We start from the raw sequence: 26,644 nt of genomic DNA on the forward strand, positions 1-26,644 counted from the left end.
CTCCTCCCAGGGCAGATCTTTCAGCATCTCGGTGATGGGTGAAGGGTGTGCACAGAACAGAGCCAGGGAGGCTAAGGACAGTGGTCGTTCAGATGACTGTCCCTTCAGCTGGGCTGGCAGAGAATACTGAGAGCCAGGCTCCCTTCTGGACACACACTCCAGGACCACACAGTTGTCGGGTCCTGTTGTCTGCAACCTCTCTTGGGTCTGGATCTGTGTCTCCAGGGTCAAAACACGCCCTGTTCTTGCTTGTGTGATGCCTGCTTGAGACCTGCCCACACTAGAAAGCTACCACTCATCTTCCTACATTTAACTTAGGTTTGCTAAATATACTGCCTTTTTAATGCTTGCAGATGCTGGGCCCTGGGCTCCAGATGTGACTCCTGCACCCCCAGGTAGGTCTGACCCTGAATGTCCAATATCTCTGCAAAGTAAATAAGAAATGTAGCCTCTCTCTGTACCCAGACACAGGTGGACAATGACCTAGATACTAGAATCACCCAGAGAGCTTTTAAAATTCCCAATGCCCAAACCGCACCCAAGACCAGTCACACCAGAACATCTGGGGTCACATCCAGTCGTCAGTAATAATTAAAGCTCCACATGTGAGTCCGGCTTGCAGCCAGTGGCTTGGACAATGAGCTAAGCGTCACTTTCACCAAATACTGTGACCCAAAACTCTCCTCCGTTCTGGAAGCAGAGCAGGAAAGGACAAGAGGGGACAAAGCCAGATGGTTCCAAACACTGCGGCTGAGAAGAGGGTTGGTATGGTGAGAGACGATGGAAACGTTTACCTCGCTGGTATGTGGATTACAGAAAAAAACATGCACGCAAACAAAAATGCATTGAGCGCAGAACTCTCCCAGTGGTTGGTCAAAAGCAGAGTGGGGGCGAGGAGTGAAACCATTTGGGGCTCCTCTGAGGACCACCTGGCTTAGCCAGCACAGCAGGAGTCGGGGGGGGGTACACCTCCAGGTAACCTCCTCAAAGTCAGTGTGCGACAGTGACACCCCCGTCTCCCCAGATTCCAGCTCTGCCAGAGCACGGGTGGTCCTGTCTCCTGCACCCACCTGCCTCTCCAGGACAGGGTCTCATCACCTGCCTCTCTGCTCCCTGGTGCCCTGGGCCCCACCCTGCCTCCTTCCCAACTTGATGCAGTGACAGCTGCCACCCTCTGCCCTCAGGGCGGGGCCTGAGCATGGGAAAGGTCAGGGTCAGGATTGCACCTTGCAGTGTTTGGAGGCCGAGCAAGGTGACTAGCAGCTGTCCCTAACCTGGGCTGGCACCACCGTGGTGCATTTGGAGGGACACTTGGTGGGGGCCTTTTACCCCAGGCCAGGTTCCAAGGACATCGCACGCCCTCATAGGCTGCCCTTCTCTGGGTTTCAGAGGTGGACCTATGGTTAGGGGGATTGGTTGATGTCCCCACCCCTGGCTGAGGGCCCACGTTTTCATTTTGCACTGGGACCCACAGATTATACAGCAGCCCTGGAGCAGGCAGGGCCCACAGAACCCTTTCTCAGAGACTGACAAGCAGGGAACCCCCTTTGGTTCCCTCTGGTGTTTCCTCTTCCCCAGAGAAGAGTCTCATAACCAGGAGCCAGGGTGCAGGAGAAGCAGTGAGTATGTGGTTTCAGGTTGTCAGATAGCTCGGGGTCCAGGTCCTCTTGCAGCTCAGAGTTTCGAACCCCAGAAGGCTTTTCTCTTTTTTCTCTCTGCTATAATATCCTTTTCCCAAGGCAGGGATGTGTGGCTGACTGGGAAAGTGAATGACTCATGGAACCCTCATGGATCCTAGTTGGGCTCATAACCCGCTGAGCCACAACGGGAACTCCCACCACTTCTTGACAAGACATGTATCTTTATCTAGACACACACACACAGAGCTCTGGCCATTTAGTTGTCTGTACAGGGAAATACTGTACATCAGACATGTGAACAAGAGGAAATTGCTTATGTGACACTCGAGGTTAGAACCAGTTCATTCTGCTGATGTCCAGCACTGCCTGGCAGAGGACCAGAAGGGCCAGGCACTGGGTGCTGTCCCTCCCCTTCTCTGCTCCTCGCCATGCAGCAGAGTTGCCTGAGGAGAAAGATGGGGGACAAAGAGATTCTCAAATGATCTGACCCCTTTGCTTCAAACCCCCTCCCTCCCCACTCAACTCAGCGTAAAACTCCAAGTCCCAGCTTTCAGTGAACAGACTTTTAAACCCTGCTCTCAGAGTTCCCGTCGTGGCTCAGTGGTTAACAAACCTGACCAGCATCCATGAGGATGCGGGTTCAATCCCTGGCCTCATTCAGTGGGTTAAGGATCCTGCGTTGCTGTGGCTGTGGTGTAGGCCAGCAGCTGTAGCTCTGATTAGACCCCTAGCCTGGGAACCTCCATATGCCGCCAGTGTGGCCCTAAAAGACAAGAAGAGAAAAAAATAATAGTAATAACCTGTTCTCTCCTTGGCTTGCCACACAGTGAGGATTAAGGACACATCTTGAATGCAAAAATAGGTGCTACCCAGAAATCAAAGCCAAAGGACAAGTGGAAGGAGGAAGGAAGGATATTAAGGGGCGTTGGAGCCCCCGGGAGGCCCGCCCTACTCCACCGGAAAACTTGTCCCACCCGCCTTTCCCCACTGCAGCCCTGGGCTTCCTGGCCTTTGTCCCTCTGCATTCTGGCACCTCATGCATTTCCGCAGGCACAGTGGCATGTCCTTTATGCTCACTGTGGATGACACTTGGTGACTGATCTCTCAGGACAGCTTTAGGTTGGTGGCACCCAGCACAGAAGAGAAAAGAGATCATGTGGCTGTGTTTGCTGTGATTTCATGGTGAATCCCTGAAAGGGGGGGGGAGGCGCATCTCAGATCAGGGAGAAGAGAGGGGTGAGTGTGTCACACCTGCATCTCAGGATAGTAGCAGCTTCATCCCTTTGTGCCAAGTGTAAGACGATTTTAGGTACGAAGCATAAGATGATGTATTAAGTATGAGACGAATTTGTCACGCTCAGCTCCTTCCTGATTTTCTTTGGTTTTGATTTTTGCAGCTGCTTTTCCTCAAGCACCTGTCGCACAAGGTAACTCTCTTCCACTGAAAGTATAACCTGTAAAGGATGGGGTCGCAGGGATAACTCATAAGAGCAGACTAGATAGACGTCTGCTGTCCTGGCTGCACGAGGGGAAGGAACTGGTGGGATGGAGCCCTCACAAGTGGATGGATTATCTGCACCTCACTTGAGCTGGTTTGTGTGACAAGCAGCTGGGGAGGGCATTAGTGAAGTCTTGCTGGACACCCCACACCTGCCACCCACATGTCCAAGCCATTTCCAGTCTCACCTGCAGTTTTTTTTCTTTTTTTTAAATTATTATTATTTTTAATAGTTATTTCCCCAATACAGTTTTTTTTTTTCTACTGTACAGCATGGTGACCCAGTTACACATACATGTACACATTCTATATTCTCACATTATCAGGCTCCATCATAAGTGACTAGACATAGTTCCCAGTGCTACACAGCAGGATCCCATTGCTTATCCATTCCAAAGGCAAGAGTTTGCATCTATGAACCCCAAATTCCCAGTCCATCCCACTCCCTCCCCCTCCCCCTTGGCAACCGCAAGTCTATTCTGCAATCCATGATTTTCTTTTCTGTGGAAAGGTTCATTTGTGCCTTATATTAGATTCCAGATGTAAGTGATATCGTTTATCGTATCTCACCTGCCGTTTTAAGGTCCTCCCCACCACTCACACATCTTTCCTCCTCCCTCACTCCCTCTCGAGGGCACCGTTCCCACTCCAGCCAAGCCACACCTGCGTCTACACCAGCAAGGTTCCTTCCCATTTTGTGATTCACCATTGAACTTGAAATTCTGAATTCTGTGCCCAGGAAAATACAAGGTGCATGACCAAAGAAGCCAGCCAAGTGTCTTTTATCTGCTTTCACAGGAGGAAGTAACTCTTGTGGGGGCGTCATTTCGAGTGTGTCGGGCTCCTTCTCCAGTCCCTGGTATCCGAAGAACTACCCCACTGACGTGGAGTGTGTCTGGGTGATTCGCATGGCAGAGGAGCTCCGCGTAGAGCTGACGATCCCCAGCCTGAAGTAAGCAGCTTTGTCCTTCTCTGCCTCAAAGGCCATTTGCACTCGAGTCCATGCTGTCCCCATGGCATAGCCTGTCCAAGCGTCTGCGTCATTTCAGCTGCTGTAACAAAAGTGTAGTGGACTGGGTAGCTTAATAAACGGCAGAAGCCCAAGATCCATATGCCAGCAGGTGCAGCAGGCGAGGGCCTGCGTCCTGGTTCACCGGTGGCCGACTTTTGCTGTAACCTCAAGAGGTGGAGGGGAGCAGCTTTCCCAGGCCTCCTCCTACGGGCTCTAACCCCATCCTGAGGGCTGTGCTCTCATAACCCCGTCACGTCCCTAAGTCCCCGCCTCCTAAGCCCATTGTGTTGAGGTGAGCTGTAAGGGGACACAAGCACTCAGCACAAGACCATGTGACAGATCCTTTCACATTGTGTGTGAACACTGGTCTGTCGCCTGAGCTTGGGGAGTCATGGTCATGGAGCTCCACTTCCTGTGTCGCTGGAGAAACTCCAGGAGCATCGCTGCCACTCACCGCCGTGGGAGCCTTAGCTGGGAGCCCCCGTGAAGACCACCCCCCCCACTCTCAGCCAGCTCCCTTTGGGACACAGATTCTTCCTCCAGCTGAGCTTAAATCTCTTCCTCTTCATTATCACTTCCTGATCTTCTCTTCCCTCGGATGCTACACAGAACAAACCTGTTTCCAGGGTTCCCGTCGTGACTCAGAGGTTAACAAACCTGACTGGTATCCATGAGGACAGGGGTTCGAGCCCTGACCTTGCTCAGTGGCATCGCCGTGAGCTGTGGTGTAGGTCACAGATGTGGCTCGGATCCCGAGTTGCTATGGCTTAGGCGGGCAGCTGCAGCTCCGATCCGACCCCTAGCCTGGGAACCTCCATGCACTGTGCGTGTGGCCCTAAAAAGACAAAAGGCACACACACACAAAATCTGTTTTTTCCTCCTTTCAAGAACTTCTGTCCTGTTCCTACCAAGACTTTTTTTCTACCGATAAAAGAGCCTCAGTTTGTTCACCCCTTATATCGTGTGCATTGTACTTCCTACTTCTTTCTCCAACCATCACTCACTTTTAAAGGAATTCATCCTATTTTAATGCATATTTACAGGCATATATTTATACATGTATGTTCATATACACACATATACACAGGAGTAACTTTTTTTGAAAATATTATTTTCTGATAACGTTTAATCCTGGTTTCATCTTTCTACCCTGGGTTACATCTGGGTCACTCTTCCTGACATTATCACACAGTCTGTCCCCGACCTCTGCCACTTTCCATGTGTGTTCACTGGCCACAGCAGTCGAGGATGTGAGAGGTAGACGTCCCTGGTGGTGGCCTGGTGGTTAAGGATCCGGTGTTGCCACTGCTGTGGCTCAGATCACTGCTGTGGCGCAGGTTTGATCCCTGGCCCGGGTACTTCCACATGCTGCTTGTGTGCCCCCCCCAAAATAAAACAGGATGTGACTGTTTAAATGCAGCCTTCAAATGTAATGAGGAGGCAGGGGAGTGTTCATTTGATCTGATGAAATTCGCTTTTGAATGGGGACAACAGACTGAAATCAGGAAGCATTATGTATGTATCATTCATTCATTCATTCATTCCACACACATTTATTTGTTGAGAGCAATGTGAAAAGACTTGGTGCCATGCATTTCAAATCTATGAACTTCCTAGTTTAATGTGGGGGGGGCACAGAGTATCATTTTATCACACCTGGAAAATGGTTTTCACAAACAGCTGTAATGACCCACACTCCTTGTGATCTCAGGCTCATATTTCCGACATAAACTTCCCACTCTAATGTCAGAGCACCCAAAGCAAGGAGGTGTTTAATGTGTTGCCTAGAGGCAGCATTGCTGACTTAACTTGCTGATTTCTGGGCTTTGATGTTTTTAAGTCTAGATTGGTTGATATTTGGTTTTTGTTTCTTCGGTCTTAAAGTTAGTGATTATTTGCTCTGTGAGTTTCTGCTGAACCATTCTCTGTGAGAATGAGAGTACCTCCCACCGGGACGTTCGGTTATGTCTAGAGACTTTTGTACCATCTCATTTGGGGGTTCGCCATGGTCATATAATGAGTCAAGGCCGGGGGTGCCGCTTAGTGTCCTACAAGTTTGCAAGACAGCCCCCCATAGCGAAGAATGACCCATCCCCAAACGTCAGTGGTGCTCAGACCGAGAAACTGCCACTGAAGCTTGCTTGGTTGTTCTGGTTTTTTTCCTATTTCATTTCAGCCTCTATGGAGATTTGCTTCACAGTCAAATAGTAAAAATGATGTTCATATTTCAAATATGCCATTTCATTCTTGCTAAGGAGAGAGCATTCTGTTTTCAAATGAAATGGATTCTCAGACCGCAGAGTCACTTGTTACTGCCACACTGTTGCCACCTTACACGCAAATGCTATCACTTTCTCTTAATTTAAAAATGAGTTATTTTGAGGCACTTGGCTCTGATTTCATTGGAACAGATGTGTTTTGCAACTAAAAGGTTTTCCAGTTCAGTGGTTTGTGCACAAATGTCATTGTACCCAGTGTGCGTGTGAATTATGCGGTGAGTACTGACTTACAAGGAGTGGGTCAGAGGCTACCAACTATTGTTTAAATGCAAATGCACTTTTATCATGTTGGATAACTGCTGACATATGTTTAACATATATTTATTGGGCCCATTGATCCAGAAATGTATTTAGTGCCGAGAAAACAGACAAGGACTCTTCTTATGGAGTTTGCATTCCAGATGGAGAGACAGCACTCAAACCAGTTAACTTGGGACAACTTTAGTTAGTGATCAGCTAATAAGAGCTACGAACAAATACACACACACACACACACACACACACACACACACTTGGTAACAAGGCAGAGATGAAGAGGGGAGAGACAGCTTTAGATCAGATGCCAGGGGCAGGCAGCGCCTCGGATCATCCAGGTTAGATGAAATATGCCAGAGAAACACTCGGTTTGAATTGCACGGTTTGGGGCATTGGAGGGATGAGCCCTCGGAGCTTCTACAGCCGTCACTCTCACTCTGCGTCTTGTTTTCCTCAAGGAGCCCCTAATGGATGCTTGTCACCACCCCAGGAGGTGGCAGAGTTTGAACAGGGTCCGGGACACCCTGGGGTCACTCAAGGTGGAGATGAAGCTGGTGGGAAAGGCTGAAAGCTGAGATACCGGGGGGGGGGGTGCTAAAATAAACCTGAACACACATGATGAGAGACTCACTGACCTGGACCAGTCCCAGTAGGGAAGGACAGGAGGGCAGATCCAGGCGTATCCTGGGGGGTCCGGTCCACAAGTAGATGCGGCTGGAAGGAGGGACGGGTGACTGCAGTTTCTGGCTGAATGTGATACACAGTTTGCTTTTAGGTAAGGCGTTTCTGCAGAGGTCCCTGAGCGCTTACCTCTGCCTTTCCCGCCTCAGGTTGGAGGACATCTCTGGGTGCCCTTACGACTTCATTGAGGTGTTCGATGGACGGCCGGCTGCCGCGCTCTCCATGGGCAGGTTTTGTGCTGGGGCAGAGCTCACCTTCCACTCCTCTTCAAACATCCTGACCACAGTGTTCCGAAGCGACCCCATGGTCACCAACACGGGGTTCTACGCTCTGTACAGCGCCGTTCAGCAGGGCGCAGCGGGGAGCGGTAGGTATCCCAGCGTGTCCCTGGAGGGAAGCCAGATCTAATCCGCGTCCTTTCCCTTTAAGAGAGAGATGCTTTCTGAAGCTGACCTGCAGGGTCCACCTGCATTACCAGCATCCTGAGTGACTCCCCTCTGACACTGAGCCCACCTTCCCTGTCCTCTTCCTCCACCAAGACACCCTCTTGAAGAGGTGGGCGGCTGAGGCGCGTATCTTGTGTGCGGAGAGGGAGGACCCAAAACGACAGCCTCCTCCTTCTCCGAGGGAGGGGAGATGCAGTAGGGCACATCCTTCCAGAACCAATCCTGTCAAATGACAACCACCAGCCCACCTGCTTCCATCTGACATCAGTACAGAAACCATCCAGTTGGAGTTCCCGTTGTGGCTCAGCCGGTTACCACTAGGAGCCTGACTAGTATCCATGAGCATGCAGATTCTATCTCTGGGGGCTCCCTCGGTGGGTTAAGGATCCGACGTTGCTGTGAGCTGTGGTGTAGGTTGCCGATGGGGCTTGGATTTGGCATTGCTGTGAGCTGTGGTGTAGACCAATGGCTACAGCTCCACTTCGACCCCTAGCCTGGGAACCTCCATATGCTGTGGGTGTGGCCCTAAAAAAGGAAAAAAAAAAAAAAATGCCAGAACGATTAGGTTCGGCAGCAAGTCATGGGAACATCCTAGAGCTGTCTGTGGGTAACACTTAGGGTGACCCTGTCACTTATCCTTCGGTCAGGGTACTTTTGAGAGTTTAAAAAGGGGATTCTAAAATAGTTGCTCTACGTCAGTCATAAACCAGGACCATCCCAGGCAAATCAGGACGTGGGGCCACCCTCCCTAGACCAGCAGCTGCTACGGGAAGATGTTAGAATGTTGCACCGTCCATGTCTGACGGGAGGTCCTAGGGCTTGGGGGCAGCACCCCAGCTCAGGCGCCTCTGTTGTCCCGTCCCCAGGCGCGTCCCTGAGGCTGGGGAACGGCAGTCACCGGTGTGAGGGCCGGGTGGAGGTCTTCTACAGCGGCACGTGGGGCACTGTGTGCGATGACAGCTGGGACCTGGTGGACGCCGGGGTGGTGTGCCGGCAGCTCGGCTGTGGCGAGGCCTTGTCGGCTCCAGCCCAGAGCTACTTCGACAGAGGCACCGGCCACATCACACTGGACGACGTGAAGTGCACGGGGAATGAAACCAAGCTGTGGCAGTGCCCGCACAATGGCTGGTTCTCCCACAACTGCGGGCACCACGAGGATGCCAGCGTCATCTGTTCGGGTGAGCCCTGTGGGACACAGCAGGTGTCCGAGAGAGAGTCTCACCCCAGCAGCCTCTGGGGAGGGAGATGCCGGTGCCAGCAGGCAGTGACTCAGAAAGGAGCCCGTGGGAGGAGTTCCCCTTGTGGTTCATCAGGGTAAGAACCCGACTAGTGTCCATGAGGATGCGGGTTCGATCCCTGGGCTCCCTCCGTGGGTTAAGGATCCAGCATTGCCATGAGCTGTAGTGTAGGTTGCAGACAAGGCTTGGATCTGGCATCACTGTGGCTGTGGTGTAGGCTGGCAGCTGCAGCTCCGATTCGACCCCTAGCCTGGAAACTTCCACATGCCACAGGTGCAGCCCTAAAAAAGAAAAAAAAAATAAAAAAGGCGGGGGGCGGGCGTGGGCTTCAAGCCATCTTTTTAAGTCTGTTTGGCTAGGAGGTAGTTTTTCTTGAATTGTTGCATCTATAACATGTTCAAGGTCCCACCTTAGAAGCTGTGATTAAATAGAGGATTTGTATCACCAGGCAGCCCCATTCTGGATGGACAGGCCATGGAGTTGGTGACAGTCCCGTCTCCCCTCAATAGGAATGGCAGCTGGTGTCCCAAGCGTGCTTAACACGCACCAGGCCCTGTGCTGGAACCAGCACATCCTTGGTCGCGTTTAATCATCACAGTCTCTGACGAAGCAGAGATTAGCATCCTCATTTTATTGACGAGGCAGCAGAGGCAGAGCCAAGATCACACACAGGCCGGGGCCCCGAGGTGCTCTGTGAGGCACAGCGCTCAGCTCTGTTCTAAAGTTCCTTCAGCCCCATAACTGTCCCAGAGCAAATAGATGCCATGTGGTCTGTTTGTTTTCCTTTTCTTCCCCCCGTTTTTTAAAGTTGGATTGAATTAGAGTTGATTTGCAATGTTGTGATTATTTCTGCAGCGCGACAGAGGGATGCCGTTTACCTGTACACACAGCCATTCTCTTCCAGATTCTTTCCCACACAGACCGTCACAGACTATCGGGTAGAGCTCCCCGTTAGCACTTCCGGCAGTGAGACGAGCCATCTCGAGACTGGGAGGCAGCGTGTGCTCCTACCCAGCGGGCACCGACCCAGGCTGCCCGTCTCCTGCCAGCACTGATGGGCTTTAACACGCCACTCAACTGCCCAGACTAGAATGTGTTTGATTCTTTTTTTAAAAAAATGCCTGACCTCCTTCGGTGCGTTGTGCAGCTCTCTAAATCATCTCGTATTCTCTGTTCTGTCTTGGAGTAGGTATTGACGGCAGTCCCAAAGGAAGACCGACAGGTATGGCTCTTCAGTATGTTTCAGCCCATTGCCAGGTCTCTGGTGAAAGTGGATCCGAGCTACTCTTTACTCCTATAATGGAGGCACCATCTAATTAAATTATCTCCTGTTAATTTGTAAGGGCAAAGCAGTCCATTAGCGTTTGCAAAATGGTGGGGCTGCGGGGCAGCAGAGGGTAGAGGGAGAGTTAAGAGGAAAGGAAAATTCAGATTCACCAGAAACGCAGTATCTGGGCCCTGTGATTGCCTGAATCAGGACGTGCTGTGAGCAGGGCTCACTGCCTGCAGGGAGCAAGGAAAATAGGAGCCCCAGGGTCAACCCTCCACAAGCGCTATCAAACTGCACCTGTCCACACTTGGTGTCTGAACGTCCAGACTCTTGTAGCATCAGAGTTATCTCTGACCACGGGGGACAGAGAAATTACTGCTTTGCTGGCCAATATTTTTGACTATTTTAAAGGTCAATTCCGGACAAAAGTCCTTGCTCACGTTATGGTTTTGTGTTTTTTCACAGACTCAACTGGTGACAGCCCCCCTGCAGGTACTTTAGCTTTATTTAAGCACTTCGTATGTTTTATACTTGCTTTTTTTTTTTCAGTTTTAGCACTTCCAGCAACCAGAGGAAAGCTCTTTCTTCCTTTTACACATAAGAAGCTCCAGCATAGAGAACCCTTTAAAAATTCCTCTTCCAATCCAGTATTGGAGTTCCATCATGGCTCAATGGTTAACGAACCCGACTAGCATCCATGAGGACTAGGGTTTGATCCCTGGCCTCGCTTACTGAGTTAAGGATCCGGTGTTGCCATGAGCCATGGTGTAGGTCGCAGATGAAGCTCAGATCCCATGTTGTGGCTACAGCTCCGATTGGACCCCTAGCCTGGGAACCTCCATATGCAGCCCTAAAATGACAAAAGACACCCAAAAAAAAGCACAGTCTCAGGCCTGTCTGTGCATGTGGGCTCATAAAGCCCTTTCAGCCTTATGTCACCAACATTTGTCCTCACAAAAACCCTATCAGCTCAGCAGGACACACTGGCAAAGAATAACATGGGGAACTCCAAGAGCCTCCAGAGCTACTTTTGTCATGATAGGGAAGCAGCCCTAGGCCGCGTTCTTTTTCCGCCCTCACCCCATCCGCTCTTGACCCCTCTGAACACACCAGCAGAGGTCGGCGCCCCCTTCTGATGGAGTTTTGTCATGTGTCTTGCAGATGAAAATTTCCACTGTGGTGGTTTGCTCACGAATAATTCGGGCTCTTTCTCCAGCCCATGGTATCCTAAAAAGTACCCCACCGACGTGGTGTGTGTCTGGGACATCCAAGTGGAGAGCAGGGCTCGTGTCAGACTCACCTTTGAGGTGGTGAAGTGAGTAAATAGCTCCCTTAACTACGCAGTTATCCTGCCCGCTGCCCTGCAAAACAAAACAACACAACACACAAACTAGAGCGAACTTCCGTACTTAATTCTCAAAAGAGGGGAACGCCTTGGAGGCCCGTTCAGTAACACTGATCAAAATTTAAGCACAGCAGGAGTTTCTGTTGTAGCTCAGCAGGTTAAGGACCCGACATGGTGCCTGTGAGGATTCTGGTTCTCTTCCTGGCCTTGCTTAGTGGGTCAAGGATCCAGTGTTGCCGCAAGCCGCTTGGCGTAGGTCGCAGATGTGGCTCAGATCTGCCGTTGTCGTGACTATGGCATAGGCCGGCAGGTGTGGCTCTGATTCGACCCCTAGCCTGGAAACTTCTGTATGCCGCAGGTGCAGTCCTGAAAAGACACACGCACACAAAATTCAGTACGCAGATCTTTTAACCCAGCAGTTCTAGCTCCAGGAAATTGGTATATAGACAAAGTCCCCTGGTGGCCTTCTTATAGTAGCACTTACAGTTTGGAAAAAATTTAGTTGCCCAGCAGTAGGGAATCGGTTAGATTTTTGGTACATCCGTATATTGCTGTCACACTAGTATTGCCACAGAATGATCTGCAAGAAAACTATAGCCAACAGTACAGGGGCTGACATTTGTGCATAGACTGTCTCTGGAAGGAAACAGATAGAAACTGTTCTTTGTAGCTGCTCTGGGAGGGCAGTGAAGTAAGAGGGGAACTAATCAGAGGTGAGAGAAAAGTAGCTTTTCACCATGTGCTCATCCAAACTGCCTACATTATAGTCTTGTGCCTATAAGGCACACTTGGAAAATACGATGGAATGAAAGCTTTAAAAAATTAAAAGATGAAAGAAAAAAATGAGTTCCTAATGTGGCTCATTGAGTTAAGAACCCGAAATAGTGTCTGTGAGGATGTGGATTTAATCCCTGGCATCACTCGGTTAAGGATCCAGCATCGCCAAGAGCTGTGGGGTAGGTTGCAGATGTGGCTTGGAGGTGGCATTGCTGTGCCTGTGGCATAGGCTGGCAGCTGCAGCTCCGATGTGACCCCTAGCCTGGGAACTTCCATATGCCTCAGGTGTGGCCCTAAAAACAAACCAAAAAAAAAAAAAAAAATTTAAAGACTTTTAGGATCAGGAAGCTGTGCACTGCCTACGCCAGCAGGGCCATGGTTTCCTCCGACCTGGCTGCAGAGGGAGAGGCTTCAGGTGGCATTTCCAGAGCCCCTCCTGACCCGGGCTGGGCGGCGCTTCCTGGGGGGAAAGCCAGGGGATGGATCTAGACAAGCTCATTGCTTCACAGGATGGAAAACTTCTACGGCTGCCCCTACGACTTCATTGAAATCTTCGATGGCCCACAGAATGAATCTTTTTCACTGGGGAAGTTCTGCTCCGGTACAACTCCGATGTTTACCTCCTCGGCCAACCGCCTGACAGTCGTCTTCCACAGCGACGCCATCGTCACCAACGTCGGCTTTTATGCATCCTACGAGTCTCTCGCGCAGGGCGAGAACAGCACTGGTAGGTTCTTAGGTCATCTTAGCCCCTGGCTTTGCTTGGTGATGACAGTGAGCGGGTGGACTGCTGACTCCAGACTGGGCACTGGGGCCTGGAAAGGGGTCCGAGGCTCCTTAGTTTACCCCCAAGATCAGACTAGAGAAAGTGGCACACCCAGCACTGCTCTGAAACCCCGAGCCCACATGCATCTTCTGACACTCAAGTCCATCACGCTGAACTGGGAAGTGTCCTCGGCTGACCGTGTCCTTGAGTCTGTTCATTGAGCGGGAGTGGGTCGTTTCTCACCTGCCTACAGGATGCTGTTCCTGCCCCAGGGCAGCAGCAGCCAGTGTCCCCATGCTTGTGTGTCACACAGGCCCCCAAGGGCTCCTTTGACCTCTGTGAAGCAGAGGGAGAGCTCTAACCTCCCCCCCGGATTACACTGACCTGAGAGATGGAACCCAGATACCTTTGTAGGTGCTTTAACCCACCTTAGCCCCCTCCCCAGAATGAGAGGGGGGCCTGAGAGGGCCGGTCAGCTCAGAGGAGATGCCTGGCTTCTCCTCGAAGGTGGAGGCAGAGGGTGGCAGGCAGAGCAGTGACCCAGCGTCTCTGTGTCCCAGACGTGGCGCTCAGGCTGGCCAACGGCAGCCACCCGTGCGAGGGCCGCGTGGAGCTGCACTTCAACGGCAGCTGGGGGACGGTGTGTGACGATGGCTGGGACCTGCGGGATGCCGAGGTGGTGTGTAGGCAGCTGGCCTGCGGCGGGGCTGTCTCGGCCCCCGAGAGGGCGAGATTCGGCCGAGGCCTGGGCCCCATCGCCTTGGATGATGTGGATTGCGTGGGGACCGAAGCCAGGCTGTGGCAGTGCCTGCACGGCGGCTGGTTCTCTCACAACTGCGGCCACCACGAGGATGCCAGCGTCGTCTGCTCAGGTGGGCCTGATTCTGAGGCGGGGCGGGCGAAGTGACGTTCCCCGCTCCCGAGCCTTGCTCCCAGCGGGACCGAGAGCTGCGGGGAGGTCCTGGGTGGTCCCTGAGCTTCAGACCTTCAGCCCTGCATGGTCCCCACAACACACACCTGCCACCCACACGAGAAAGTTCTTAACCCTTTCCTTTACATCGACACTTCTTTTTTCACTTAAATGAATTCTTTTTTTTTTTTTTTTTTTTTTTTTTTTTTGTCTTTTTGCCATTTCTTGGGCCGCTCCCACGGCATATGGAGGTTCCCAGGCTAGGGGTCTAATCAGAGCTGTAGCCGCCAGCCTACGCCAGAGCCACAGCAACGCAGGATCTGAGCCACGTCTGCGACCTACACCACAGCTCATGGCAACGCCGGATCCTTAACCCACTGAGCAAGGGCAGGGATCGAACCCGCAACCTCAGGGTTCCTAGTCGGATTCATTTCCGCTGAGCCACGATGGGAACTCCCTGAATTCATTTTTTAAGGAAACTTAATAACACCACCATGAATGGAGAGTCAGGATCCCTTGATGAGTGGATGATACATCAATATAAATACAGTGGCCATAAAACAATGTGAAAATGTTTACAAATTAAAATAAACAGTGCAGGGAGTTGCCGTCGTGGCGCAGTGGTTAACAAGTTCGACTAAGAACCATGAGGTTGTGGGTTCGATCCCTGGCCTTGCTCAGTGGGTTAAGGATCCGGCGTTGACGTGAGCTTGGGTGTAGGTCACAGGCGCAGCTCAGATCCCGAGTTGCTGAGGCTCTGGCGTAGGCCGGTGGCTACAGCTCCAATTCAACCCCTAGCCCAGGAACCTCCATATGCCACAGGGAGCGGCCCTAGAAAAGGCAAAAAGACAAAAAAATTTAAAAATTTTAAAAAATAAACAGTGCACTATCTAATCAGTTCGTGCCCATGTATATCTGAAAATAACCACAAGTGGAATGAAACTAAATGTAAGCTGTTATATTTCAATGCAGTAAAATGTCGATGTTCTTAACGTAGACCATGTGCTACCGGATTATCTTGCGTCCCACCTGAGATGGCTTTGGAAGCATCTCTTTGGTTCAAACACCACCCCACCCCCGTTTTACAGGTGACCAGAGTTGCTCTGAAAGTCCCGAGCGGGAAGCCCGGGTCCAAGACCAGGGTTCTTAATCCTCGATTTTATCCCAGTTGAGTCTCTGCAGATATATTCAGTCATTGGAGTCCAAACCTTCCCTTTGTCTCCATATTCTTCTGGGTTTAGCTGGGAACTGGCAAACTGGTTTATCGGTTGGACTGGCCACAGTGACCTGAGATAGGGTGAGAGGTCAAGCATGGGGCGGAGGTTCTGGAAGGTTCTAGGAGGAGGAGGAGAGGAAAGGGGCAGGATCAATGTTCTGAGCAAAGCAGGAGCTGAAGCCATCGGAGGACAGGGCTGGAGCCTGCAGCGCAGGCAGGTTTGGAGCCAGGCCCTGGGCGGAGCTGTGGGTGTGGAGCAGAGGTGCTGGAAAGGTCCTGGCCCAGCTCCCTGGCTCACTCCAGGGCCCATCCGCTCCCTCCTGGTACTGGCCTTGTCAGTGTGTGTCCTTGAGACATACGTGGTTCTGCCCTTTGCAAACTGGCATTTACTCTGAGAGGCAAGACTCATATACCCACGAAATATTACAAAATCAAACAACTGTTAAAATAGGCGCTCCACCCAAGGCAACCATCGCTGTGGCTTCAGTTTGCCAAAAACCCACAAAAATGACATTGCAGTCTCCAGCAACAGGGCAGAAGTGAACTCAGCGATCCAGGACATGTGGAGCGTGTAACCATGGTAACTCAGAGCCCTTCTGGGATGCCCAGAATGGATACAGTGTCTCCCCCTAACGGGACTTGCGCCTTCCTGTTTCAAAGAAGCAAGTCCACCCCTTGGGGGTAAGAAGAACCAAGGGACATGAGCTGCCCTCACCTTTGGCTTTATGTTTCTCGTAGCCTCCCTGCCTTCCTCAACACCCTCAGCGGCTGTGAGTCACCCGGCTTCAGAGAATTCCCATTGTTCTGAATTATTTAGTTGTCACTTGCCTTGGCAAGGTCCCCCTGAGCAGTAGGGTCGTGACTGAGGGCCAGGTGCCCTGGATCTGCTGTCCTGGCTTCACCATCCGAAGCTGTGGTGCCTCGAGCAAATCTCTGATCCACATCAAGCCTCGGTTCCTCCCTGGACCAGGGTGGGGAGGAGGGTCGTAGCATATTTGCCCATAAAGGGCTGCTGGGGTTCAGCGGATTTCTCTGAGTAGATGGGGCTGGGCGTGCTGCGTGGGGCACACCAGCCATGTGTCTGCGGGAGAAGGTGAGAGCGGCGATGACCAACAACCAACGTTTCACCCCTCCACCATCCTCACACCCCCCCCCGGAGGGGGTGGACACACCATTCAGATTCAGCTGTTACTTCTCACCCCACCTTTTCCAGGGCTCTGCAGGGATTTTTTCTCTGTAGATTCCTTTCTGCTTGACAGAACTGTAAAGAATGATGGAGCCCAAATCACAACTTTCAGTCTTTCCCAGACTCTGTGATTGGCACAATGGTTGTCACATTTCAAAGCAGGTCACCTCTTTTCCATAGTCTGTACGAATAACATATGCTGACAAGAGCTAGAAAAAAGAGACATGACCCTAAACCTTCAAATGAAGCCCCAGGGCAAGTCATACTGAGCAGCAGGGATCCCCAAAGGATGCTTGCTGACTATTAAATATGCCTATTTTTTTAAATCGATCAAACACCACGCTTTAGATTTTCTTGAGCTCCTATGGCTTGGCTTGTTTCCCTGTACACGCGCCATTTGGGGGATGGAAGGAATACTCCCCACAGAGGAAGGACTTGGGAAGGGAATCGTGTAGGGACTGCAGACAAGCCACAAGGCAGAGAACCCCCCAGCTGTTGACTGGGAGTTAAATAGAGTTGACACTTAATTCGGCGTCATGTAATTTTTTCCTTTCCCTTTCTTTCTGTCCTTAGCATCTTTTCCGAAGCCAACAGAGGTGCCTACATCAGCAGGTAATCTTTTCGCCTCTTTTCAGTTGACTTCCCTTTGGAGAGTTTGAGCTCCGAAACCCTCTAGCACGACTCAGGAGGAAATGCCTTCCTCCTCTGCCTCAGGCTGTACCGATGGCTGCTGCCGGAGGAGGGGCCAGTGGGGGTCCAGGTTCGGGGAGGAAATCTGTGTTTGGAAAGTGAGAGGGAAGCAGCCGTGAGATGCAAGGGTTCTCCTAGTGTAGGGACCTTTTCAGGGAAAGCCAGATCTCCCACCCGCCCCCAATGGCATCATCGAAAGGCCTGATTCAGTCCCTGACCCACAGAGTGTTCTAGAGGGCCCTTCTCACAGCAGACCCATGGGCCAGCCCCACTCTCTGGGGCGCAGAATCTGAGGGTCACAACGTTACCTGCTTTTGATTCAGGGGTCCGTTTTGCTTGGCCAGTCTCTTACCTTCTTGTAGCAGCTGTGCCATCTCGTCTTCTGCCTGCTCTCCTGACCCCTAAACTCCTCCATCATCCTCCAATATATATTTTATAACTTTTAAATCCAAGCGAAGTGAAGATAATTTTGTCCTGAGAATTTCAGAGGATACTTTGAAAGACCTGGGAAGAAATGGAAGGTCTGAGTCCCAAGCCCTCAGCCAAACTCTGTTTCATTTTGAGAGAAAACATGAGAAATGACACCCAACAAGTTCCCACTGTGGCTCAGCGGGTTACAAACCTGACTGGCATCCATGGACATGCGGGTTCAAGCCCTGGCCTCACTCCAGTGGGTTAAAGGATCCAGCGTTGCCATGAGCGTCAGTGTAGGCTGAAGACGTGGCTTGGATCCGGCGTTGCTGTGGCTGTGGTGTAGGCCTGCAGCTATGGCTCTGATTTGACGCCTAGCCAAGGAACTTCCATATGCCACGGGCGCAGTGAAAGAAAAAGAAAGAAAGGAGGAAAGAAGGAAAGGAGATGTTGTGCCGTCGAAGAGCAGAGACCACGCCAACACAGGAAAAAACAAATTAGGCGTCTTTATTACTGGCCGGGGGCACACACTGCCTAAAAGCGGCTTGAGTGTGAAACCCCAAGTAAAGAAACGGACCGCGTTTATAAAGGCAAACTTACATCCAGGTTGGGAGGGGGTGCGCATGCATAAGCAGGGGTGCAAAAGCGAAGCGGCAGTCAAATTACTTCAACCCTTAATTAGGAGTAGTGTTTCAGTTAACAATAATGATTTATAGTAAAGGCTGCATTTTCCGACTTTCAAGCAGGCATCTATCTTCTGCTGGCGCCAAAGAGGTAATTAGATGGGTAACCTGGTAGCATCTGCGGTCCCCCTTCTCAGCTACCTCTGTTCTTCTAAGGAAGGGGGCTGCGGCTGGAGACTTGGGTGCCGGGTTGATTGCATTACACCGGCGCTGTGCAGTGTTAACAAGGCCCGGGCAAATGTCTTTCAGTGACATCCAAAAGAGGACGAGGGCGGAAGGTTATTTCTAGCTGTATGTGTTTTTTACAAAGCCAGCCTGTGGCCTGTGTCCCCATGAAGAAACTGCCCGTGAGGGAACAACGTTATCAAAAGCAGACGTACCCTGTTCTCTGCACGTGTCCTTTCCCCGCTGATTTGTGCAAACCACAGACCAGGATGGAATTCTCTAGCTGGAAAGGCCGTCTCATTTGAGAGTGGAGGGGACTTTCTCAAGCCGGCCCTGCTCTAGGCTCCTGCAGATCTGCCCATGGGGAGGCTGGCAGGCGGGAGGAGCCCGTGTGAGGGCCGCGTGGAGCTCCAGCACAGTGGCAGGTAGGGGACTGTGCGTGACAACCTCTGGGGCCTGTCCGCCGCCCAGGCAGTGTGCTGGCAGTTGGGCTGCGGGATGGCCCTGGCAGCCCCAAGGAGCAGGCCGTTTGGGGCTGGTTCCGGCCCCATCTGCCTGGACGATGGGTGGTGCTCAGGCAGTGAGACCAGCCTGGGGCAGTGCCACCATCTGGGCCTGTCTGTCCGCAACTGTGGACACCACGAGGACACCAGGGCCATCTGCACAGGTTCCTGAACCTTCCTGAGACCAGGCTTCCTCCCCATGCAGCAGGATCCCATCTGCTGAGCAGACCAGCCCTGAATGGCTTAGGGGGTCCCCTTCAGGCAAATGGCTTGGCCCAGTTTGCCTGGAGTTTTCCCAGTTTTAGCACTAAAAGTCCCAGGTCCCAGGAACCCCTGAGACTGACAGCCCAGGGTGTTGGTCGCATTGCTTTCAAGTGTGCCCAGGATCACAGCCTGTTCCCCTGCCCCTACGAGCTCCTAGGAGCAAAAACATACGTGTGAGCCAAGACATTTTGCTCTTGCTTCAAGATGGTTTTTAACTTCCAGAAATGATTTTTCTTTTTCTTTCTATTTTTTTCTTTAGGGCCACACCCTCAGCCTGTGGAAGTTCCCAGGCTAGGGGTCGGAATCGGAACTGTAGCTGCCAGCCTACACCACAGCCACACCAACGCCAGATCTGAGCCTCGTCTGTGACCTACACCACAGCTCATGGCAACGCCAGATCCTTAACTCACTGAGCAAGGCCAGGGATAGAACCCACAACCTCAAAGTTCTTAGTCGGATTCGTTAACCACTGCGCCACGACAGGAACTCCCTGGAATGATTTTTCTAGGTGTGTCAATTTCATAGATTTCTCAGGAAGGTATTTCTCGGAGAGAGCGCTATGCAAGTACCCTCCTCATTTATTGATTGCCAAAGGTGGGGCAGTCTTGCCAATAGGGGCAAGTTTATTTTTATAAATAAATAAATTCCTTTTTATTTTATGCAAACATTCTAAAAAATCGGAATTTAAAAGCCATATTTTGATACCCTTTGGCACTCGATGTGCATCCACAAACACCTCTGACCCCCCCACCCCATCCCTGGGTCTCTCCACAGCCGGATCCCCCTCAGAGGGCAGAGTGGAGAGGAGGTTCCAATGGCGTGAAGATGATGAGACAGGATATTTCCCTCCCATTCTGTTGTTCAGCAGTTCGTTTTTAATCGAAGATTGAGTGTTTCAAGACAGCCATGACATCTCAAGTTAAAAACTCAGAATTAAAATGGCATCAAACACTCGTCTGCCCTATTTTGTGGCTTCAGCTCTCCTGAGTGGCTATAGATCACTCCTCCCTGAAAAGGCTCAGAAAGATACTTCCAATTAGTATCAAAAGGCCAGGGCCTCCAGAGTTCCCGTTGTGGCTCAGCAGGTTAAGGACCTGACATTGTCTCCGTGAGAATGCGGGTTTGGCCCCTGGCCTTGCTCAGAGGGTTAAGGATCCGGTGTTGCCACAAGCTACGGTATAGTTCACAGATGCGTCTTGGATCTGGTATTGTGGTAGGCCAGCAGCTGCAGCTCCAATTTGACCCCTACCAGGGAACTTCCATATGTCATGAGTACGACCATTGAAAAAAAAAAAGGCCAGGTCCTCACCCGGGGGAAAGGTAGTTCAGAGGTGCTCCCCAGTTTGGGCTTTAGACGTGCTGCTCTGCCTGTGATAGGATGCTGAACCACCACACGGGCAGCAGAGGGGGTCCGGGTGCTCACTCTGCTGGTGGGTGTTTTGTAAATGTTCACCTGCACTAATCTGGATGCCTCGGGCTTTCTCTTTTAGCCACCGAAGCAGTCCCAGAATTAGCAGAAAGAGCCCCTACAGTTGGTAATCCTTTTATTGTGTCTTTCTCGGCTTCCTGGTTAGTGGATCTTTCTAGCAGACTCCCTGATTCGCATTTCAGCCGTCATAGATCATTAACAAGAGTAAATGCACACTGAATCAGGGTCATAATGTGCTTTATTATGTTATGGAACCACTTTTCCTTTCACCTAACATGTAGGCAACTTCGTACTATGTTGTAAACTAGTTTGTAGGATGAAAATGAGAAATCAGGAATTCCCTGGTGGCTCAGCAGGTTAAGGATCCAGCAGGGTCACTGCAGTGGCTCTGGTTACAGCTGTGGTGTGGGTTTGCTCTCTGACCCAGGAACTTCCACATGCAGTGGGCACGGCCAAAAGAAAACGGTAAGTCGGTGTTAGAAATCTGAAGTCAGGAGTTACCATTGCGGCTCAGCAGAAACAAATCTGACTAGTATCTGTGAGGACGAGGGTTCGATCCCTGGCCTTGCTCAGTGGGTTAAGGATCTGGTTTTGTCATGAGCTGCAGTGTAGGTCACAGACGTGGCTCGGATCTGGCATTGCTGTGGCTGTGGTGTAGGCTGGCAACTGTAGCTCTGATTCGACGCCTAGCCTGGGAACTTCCCTATGCCATGAGTATGGCCCTAAAAAGCAAAAAAAAAAAAAAAAAAAAGAAAAGAAAAAAAAGAAAGGAAGGAAGAAAAAAGAAATCTGAAGTCAGAGTTAGGAAGGTTCTTAGTACTTCGAAACTCTAGAAAATATTTCCTCTTTACAGCCTCAGTGAAACAGCCTTGCTGATCCACCCCAGGAGATCGTTCTGTTTCCTCGACCAAGGAATGTTTCTCACTTCCTGTCTTCGTGCATCCCTGTCTCTACTTCTGTCTCATCCAAGCTACCTTTCTTATCCTTAATTTCACATTTCAGAAGTCATCTTGGAGTTCCCATTGTGGCTCAGTGGTTAACAAATCTGACTAGGAACATGAGGTTGCAGGTTCGATCCCTGGCCTCACTCAGTGGATTAAGGATCTGGCGTTGCCATGAGCTGTGGTGTAGGTTACAGATGCCGCTCAGACCTGGCATTGCTGTGGCTGTGGTGTAGGCTGTCAGCTACAGCTCTGATTCGACCCCTAGCCTGGGAACCTCCATATGCTGCAGGAGCCGCCCTAGAAAAGGAAAAAAAAAGAAGAAGTCATCTTGTACCTAATATGTCTATCTGAGGTATAATTTGTAAAAAATAAAACAATTTTCTAAATGTCCTATAAGCAGATGGGATTTTTGTTTGGATTCTATCTCATTTTGGTCTCTGTTTTGTTTTATAATTTCAGCATCAGCCACAGAAATGACCACCTCGCCTGGTAATTTTTTTTTCTTTCTCATTTTATATAAATCATATATGTATAGACTGCCTTGCATATGGTTGGGGTTCAAGTTTACACCTCATATGAAAATAAATATCAAGCTCATATCAAACTAACATAAGAAACTGCTATATACATCCAGTGAATGAAATAATAAATTGAACGTGTATTGGTTACGTACTTTCTGTACCTGGGACGCTGTGTCCAGGGGGATCCCTCAGTGCTCGATGCAGCAGCAGGTCTCTGAAATCAGCAGCTTCATTCATATTCCCATCAATGTTCACACCTTTGAGGATTCAAAGAGTTAACTTTTTTTTTTTTTTTTTTTTTTTTCACCATTTCTTGGGCTGCACCTGTGGCATATGGAGGTTCCCAGGCTAGGGGTCGAATTGGAGCTGTAGCCTCTGGCCTACACCAGAGCCACAGCAACGCAGGATCCGAGCCACGTCTGCAACCTACACCACAGCTCACGGCAACGCCGGATCGTTAACCCACTGAGCAAGGGCAGGGATTGAACCCGCAACCTCATGGTTCTTAGTCGGATTCGTTAACCACTGAACCACGACGAGAACTCCAGAGTTAATTTTTTTTTTTTTACCAGAACATCACATAAGTTTATTTCAGATGTAACAGCAATGTTAAAATCAACAAGTTTAAATCTTAACTGCACCAAGTAAACTTAGCCAATTAAGTATTTTTAAAGTTATTCCCTCCAAAAAACTGAGGGAGCTTTTCTTTTCCACCCCACATACTGGTTGTTCAATAGTTCTATTTTTGGAGGACTTTCAACTGATAAGTAAACTGTTTTGAGGATATTTCAGAACTTCTTTCCCCAAATGAAAATTAATCTGGACAAATTATATAGTGCATCGATTTCTCTGCAGATTCTTTTCTTTAGAACCTAAATGCAATTACCATACAGTGTAATTTTAACCAATTTGCCCCAAAGAAAAAAATGTCCTGAAAAATATGGTGGGTATATCTTGTGATATTCCAGTTAATAGAATTGTTTTACCGCAATGATAATTTTTATATTTCAAAATAACCAACTAAACATGGGACATTGTTTCCGTCGTTACTGACTCATAGGCACATGGACCAGTGCCCAGCTTCTACCTCTTCTACATCCACCTCCTCCATAAATGGATGGAATTATTTAATATAAGTTTGATATAGGACAGTCTACCCTTTACAAACATTTACAATGTAGGTTAAAGTCAATGACTAGTGTGGGAAAAGAAACACTAAGATGATAGGGAGCCTACACACTCAATTCGAAATTTAATATTTTTTCCTCCATAAATAATATGTACCTAATTATCATGAGGCAGCTATTCGGTTTTCAATAACCACATTTAGGGATACATTCATAGGACTGATTAGATAGTCCAGGTGAAATGGTTATAGAAATAGAGGCAGTGTCATCTCACACAACTCATTTACAGATCAAAATCTATTCTGATATCAGAAGTTTACAAAAAGGCTGAATTCCTCAAACTAATTATGCCTTCTGCAATGCAAACACTCTTCTCTTAGCAAGAGCAAGCTGAAGCTTATCAGTGAAGGTAAAGGTGCTTAATGCTAAACTTCTCTTCTAAGCATAGATTTGGATTGCTTAAGAAAATGATAGCCAAGAAACCAGCATCGTCTTTCTACATTTTTACTATCTTAGGATTAGAACCCTATAAACTCATTCATCAACTACCTTCCCTTTCTATATTATTCTGGGCACTCAACTAAGACTGTTGAAGTCTACTGTACCTTGTATTTTCACATTCTCAAAATCGGAACTTAATAAGATGTGCATAAACATTGTGTAAAATAATTTTGTCATTCAACATACTTGGAGAGATGAGACTTTTATGCCAGAATTTACATGAGGATAAATATTATGGATCAACCTTCCTTTTAAAGTCAAAAGACAGAAAATTTAAGCTCTGTGCATTGTTTTTGAGTCTAATGAAAACATTTCCTGGGTCGCCAGTACTGGCAATTTAGAAAAATTGTAATATTGGAGATGCGACTATGGAGGAAAAACATGAACATTTCAGAGGTCTCCCATCTTACAGAAAGTTATCGACCTGTCAAAGCCACCCTCTATGTGCCAGAAAATGATCTGGCATAAACCAGTCTTGTCAGTAGAGGAGGTCACAGTGACATTTCAAAGAATAGAAGCAATATGTTTAACAATTTCCCTTCCCCCAAATCCTTAAACTCATTAACGCAGGCACAGAATGTAAGCACATCTGTCCTCCAACAGATAAGCAATAGCACAGCTATGTTATTCTCAAAAATACTGTCTAGATATTCTTCCAAATAAAACCAAATGCTCAGTGGCCACCCTGCTAATAGCCTGCATTAGCTGACATTAAATCCATGTATTGTGCCACAATTTCTTTTAAGTTTCCTGAGTTAATTTTTTTTGACAGGAGTTCCCAAGTCATGGCTCAGCGGAAATGAATCCGACTAGGAACCATGAGGTTTTGGGTTTGATCCCTGGTCTGGCTCAGTGGGTTAAGGATCTGGCATTGCCGTGAGCTGTGGTGTAGGTTGCAGACACAGCTCAGATCTAACGTTGCTGTGGCTGTGGCGTAAGCCAGCAGCAACAGCTCCAATTCGACCCCTAGCCTGGGAACCTCCATATGCCGCGGGTGGGGCCCTAAAAAGACAAAAGACCAAAAAAAAAATTTTAGCAGTCACAGGACTTTGGGCATCTCAGGCAAAACTATTTCTCTAATCTGCATTTTCAGAAAATAAGTCTCACCTCTCCCATGTGTGTTTCACATTACTGTACCCCAAGCCAGTGATATGCAAATTTTTTGAAAAGAATTTTCTTGGCTAAATAAGCTAGGGAAATAAGATATCCCTCTCTTGAGAATTCAGTCTGTTAACACCATGAAGTCTCTGACAAGCCCTGCAGTAAGGGATCTTTTTAAAACTTGGCTCAATCCAGTGTTTCTCCAACTTCTTTGACCACTGAAACTTTTCTAGTTTGAATAGAAATGCTGCATCACAAAATTTAGAGCCAGAGAACCTGGGATTATGTCTGGCTCCAGGCGTAGCCATTTGGGTGACAGCGGGCACATCCCCTTACCTCTCAGAGCCTCTGTTTCACCATCTGCAGGACAGGAGGAGGAAGCTTGTCCTACAGGTTGAGTGGCACACACTTGTGCACACACTCAGTGATGGGAGCTTGGTAGTCACACTCCCAAGGGGGGGGGGGGTGCTGCCTGCGGAGACCCTCCTGCCTCTCTAGGTGAGCAGCTCATGAGTCTTTTTGTAAACTTCCCTCTGTGGATACTTTGAGGGGTGGTCATCCTAGGGCTTGAGTTGCTGAATATATGGCCAAGTAAATTGGTGAAATACCATCTCGACCCAAGTCGACTCAACTCACGATTTCTCTGAACTGTAAGCAGTTATAAAAGTAGCTCATGGTTCCTATTTTTTAAATCTCAGAGCCTCCTGCCAAGCTTGGTAGAAAGGGACCTCTATGGAAAATCAGACACTGAAACGACTTTCTCTCTTTGTTGGATCTGTGAGAATCAGCTACCTGGTCTCTTAGGCAAGGACCATTTCAATATGGCATCATCACAGTGTAACATTTTTTCAAGAGTTGGAAGAAACCCTAGAAGTTGTTCAGACTTGAGGTCACAAACAAGCAGCCCATGGATGGGTTTTGACTAAGATAACAGAGTTTTGCCTATGTGATGTTTAATTTTTTTTAATACTACATCTTTTTTTTTTTTTGTCTTTTTGCGTTTTCTAGGGCCCCTCTTGCGGCATATGGAGGTTTCCAGGCTAGGGGTCGAATCGGAGCTGTAGCCACCAGCCTACGCCAGAGCCACAGCAATGCCAGGTCTGAGCCGCGTCTGCAACCTACACCACAGCTCACCACAACGCCGAATACTTAATCCACTGAGCAAGGCCAGGGATCGACCCGAAACCTCATGGTTCCTAGTCGGATTCGTTAACCACGTGCCACGACGGGAACTCCTAATACTATATCTTAAAAGTAGGAGATTTCATGTAAAAGTCTAGATGTCAAGCTTTGATGGAAAAACAAGGAGTTCCCATCGTGGCTTAGTGGAAATGAATCTGACTAGCATTCATGAGGTTTCTGGTTCAAACCCTGGCCTCCTTCAGTGGGTTAAGGATCCGGAGTTGCTGTGAGCTGTGGTGTAGGTCATAGACGCGGCCAGGATCTGGCGTTGCTGTGGCTCTGGCGTAGGCCCGTGGTACAGCCCGGCTGGACCTCTAGACTGGGAACCTCCATATGCCATGGGTGTGGCCTGAAAAAGTCGGAAAAAAACCAAACAAACAAACAGAGGACGGGATGGGAAATACAAGCATGAATTTTGGCAGAGCACCATTGTCTGGGTTGAGCAGAGAAAACTCCCCTTTATATGGGCACCCTGCGTGTAGTTTCCTCCTCGCAGATTATTCCTGGGTCTCGTGGCCTTTCCGTTTGGATGCTTGGTCCCTCTCAAACTTTAATGTACCTGTACATCCCCTGGAGATCTTGCTAAAATGCAGGTTCCAGTTCA

The 26,644-nt window shown here is 49.4% G+C and overlaps 1 protein-coding gene across 2 annotated transcripts in view; it reads left to right on the forward strand.

Moving 5' to 3' along the window:
* LOC100519221 (scavenger receptor cysteine-rich domain-containing protein DMBT1) overlaps nucleotides 1–26,644 on the forward strand; it is a 93,375-nt gene that overhangs the window by 52,439 nt on the left and 14,292 nt on the right. For both annotated transcript variants that reach the window (XM_084995790.1, XM_084995788.1), the window contains 12 exons: nucleotides 354–395; nucleotides 3,038–3,067; nucleotides 3,937–4,090; nucleotides 7,515–7,732; nucleotides 8,678–8,989; nucleotides 10,239–10,271; nucleotides 10,785–10,811; nucleotides 11,481–11,634; nucleotides 12,951–13,168; nucleotides 13,768–14,079; nucleotides 17,093–17,131; nucleotides 22,068–22,097. In XM_084995790.1, coding sequence (XP_084851916.1) covers nucleotides 354–395; nucleotides 3,038–3,067; nucleotides 3,937–4,090; nucleotides 7,515–7,732; nucleotides 8,678–8,989; nucleotides 10,239–10,271; nucleotides 10,785–10,811; nucleotides 11,481–11,634; nucleotides 12,951–13,168; nucleotides 13,768–14,079; nucleotides 17,093–17,131; nucleotides 22,068–22,097 — 1,569 coding nt within the window. The remainder of the gene's footprint in view (nucleotides 1–353; nucleotides 396–3,037; nucleotides 3,068–3,936; nucleotides 4,091–7,514; nucleotides 7,733–8,677; nucleotides 8,990–10,238; nucleotides 10,272–10,784; nucleotides 10,812–11,480; nucleotides 11,635–12,950; nucleotides 13,169–13,767; nucleotides 14,080–17,092; nucleotides 17,132–22,067; nucleotides 22,098–26,644) is intronic.

This window comes from Sus scrofa, chromosome 14 (genome assembly GCF_054392235.1).
Source record: "Sus scrofa isolate SSC_HxYL_T2T_F1_AM1 chromosome 14, Sscrofa_HxYL_maternal_Yorkshire_Landrace_v2.0, whole genome shotgun sequence".
NCBI lineage: Eukaryota > Metazoa > Chordata > Mammalia > Artiodactyla > Suidae > Sus > Sus scrofa.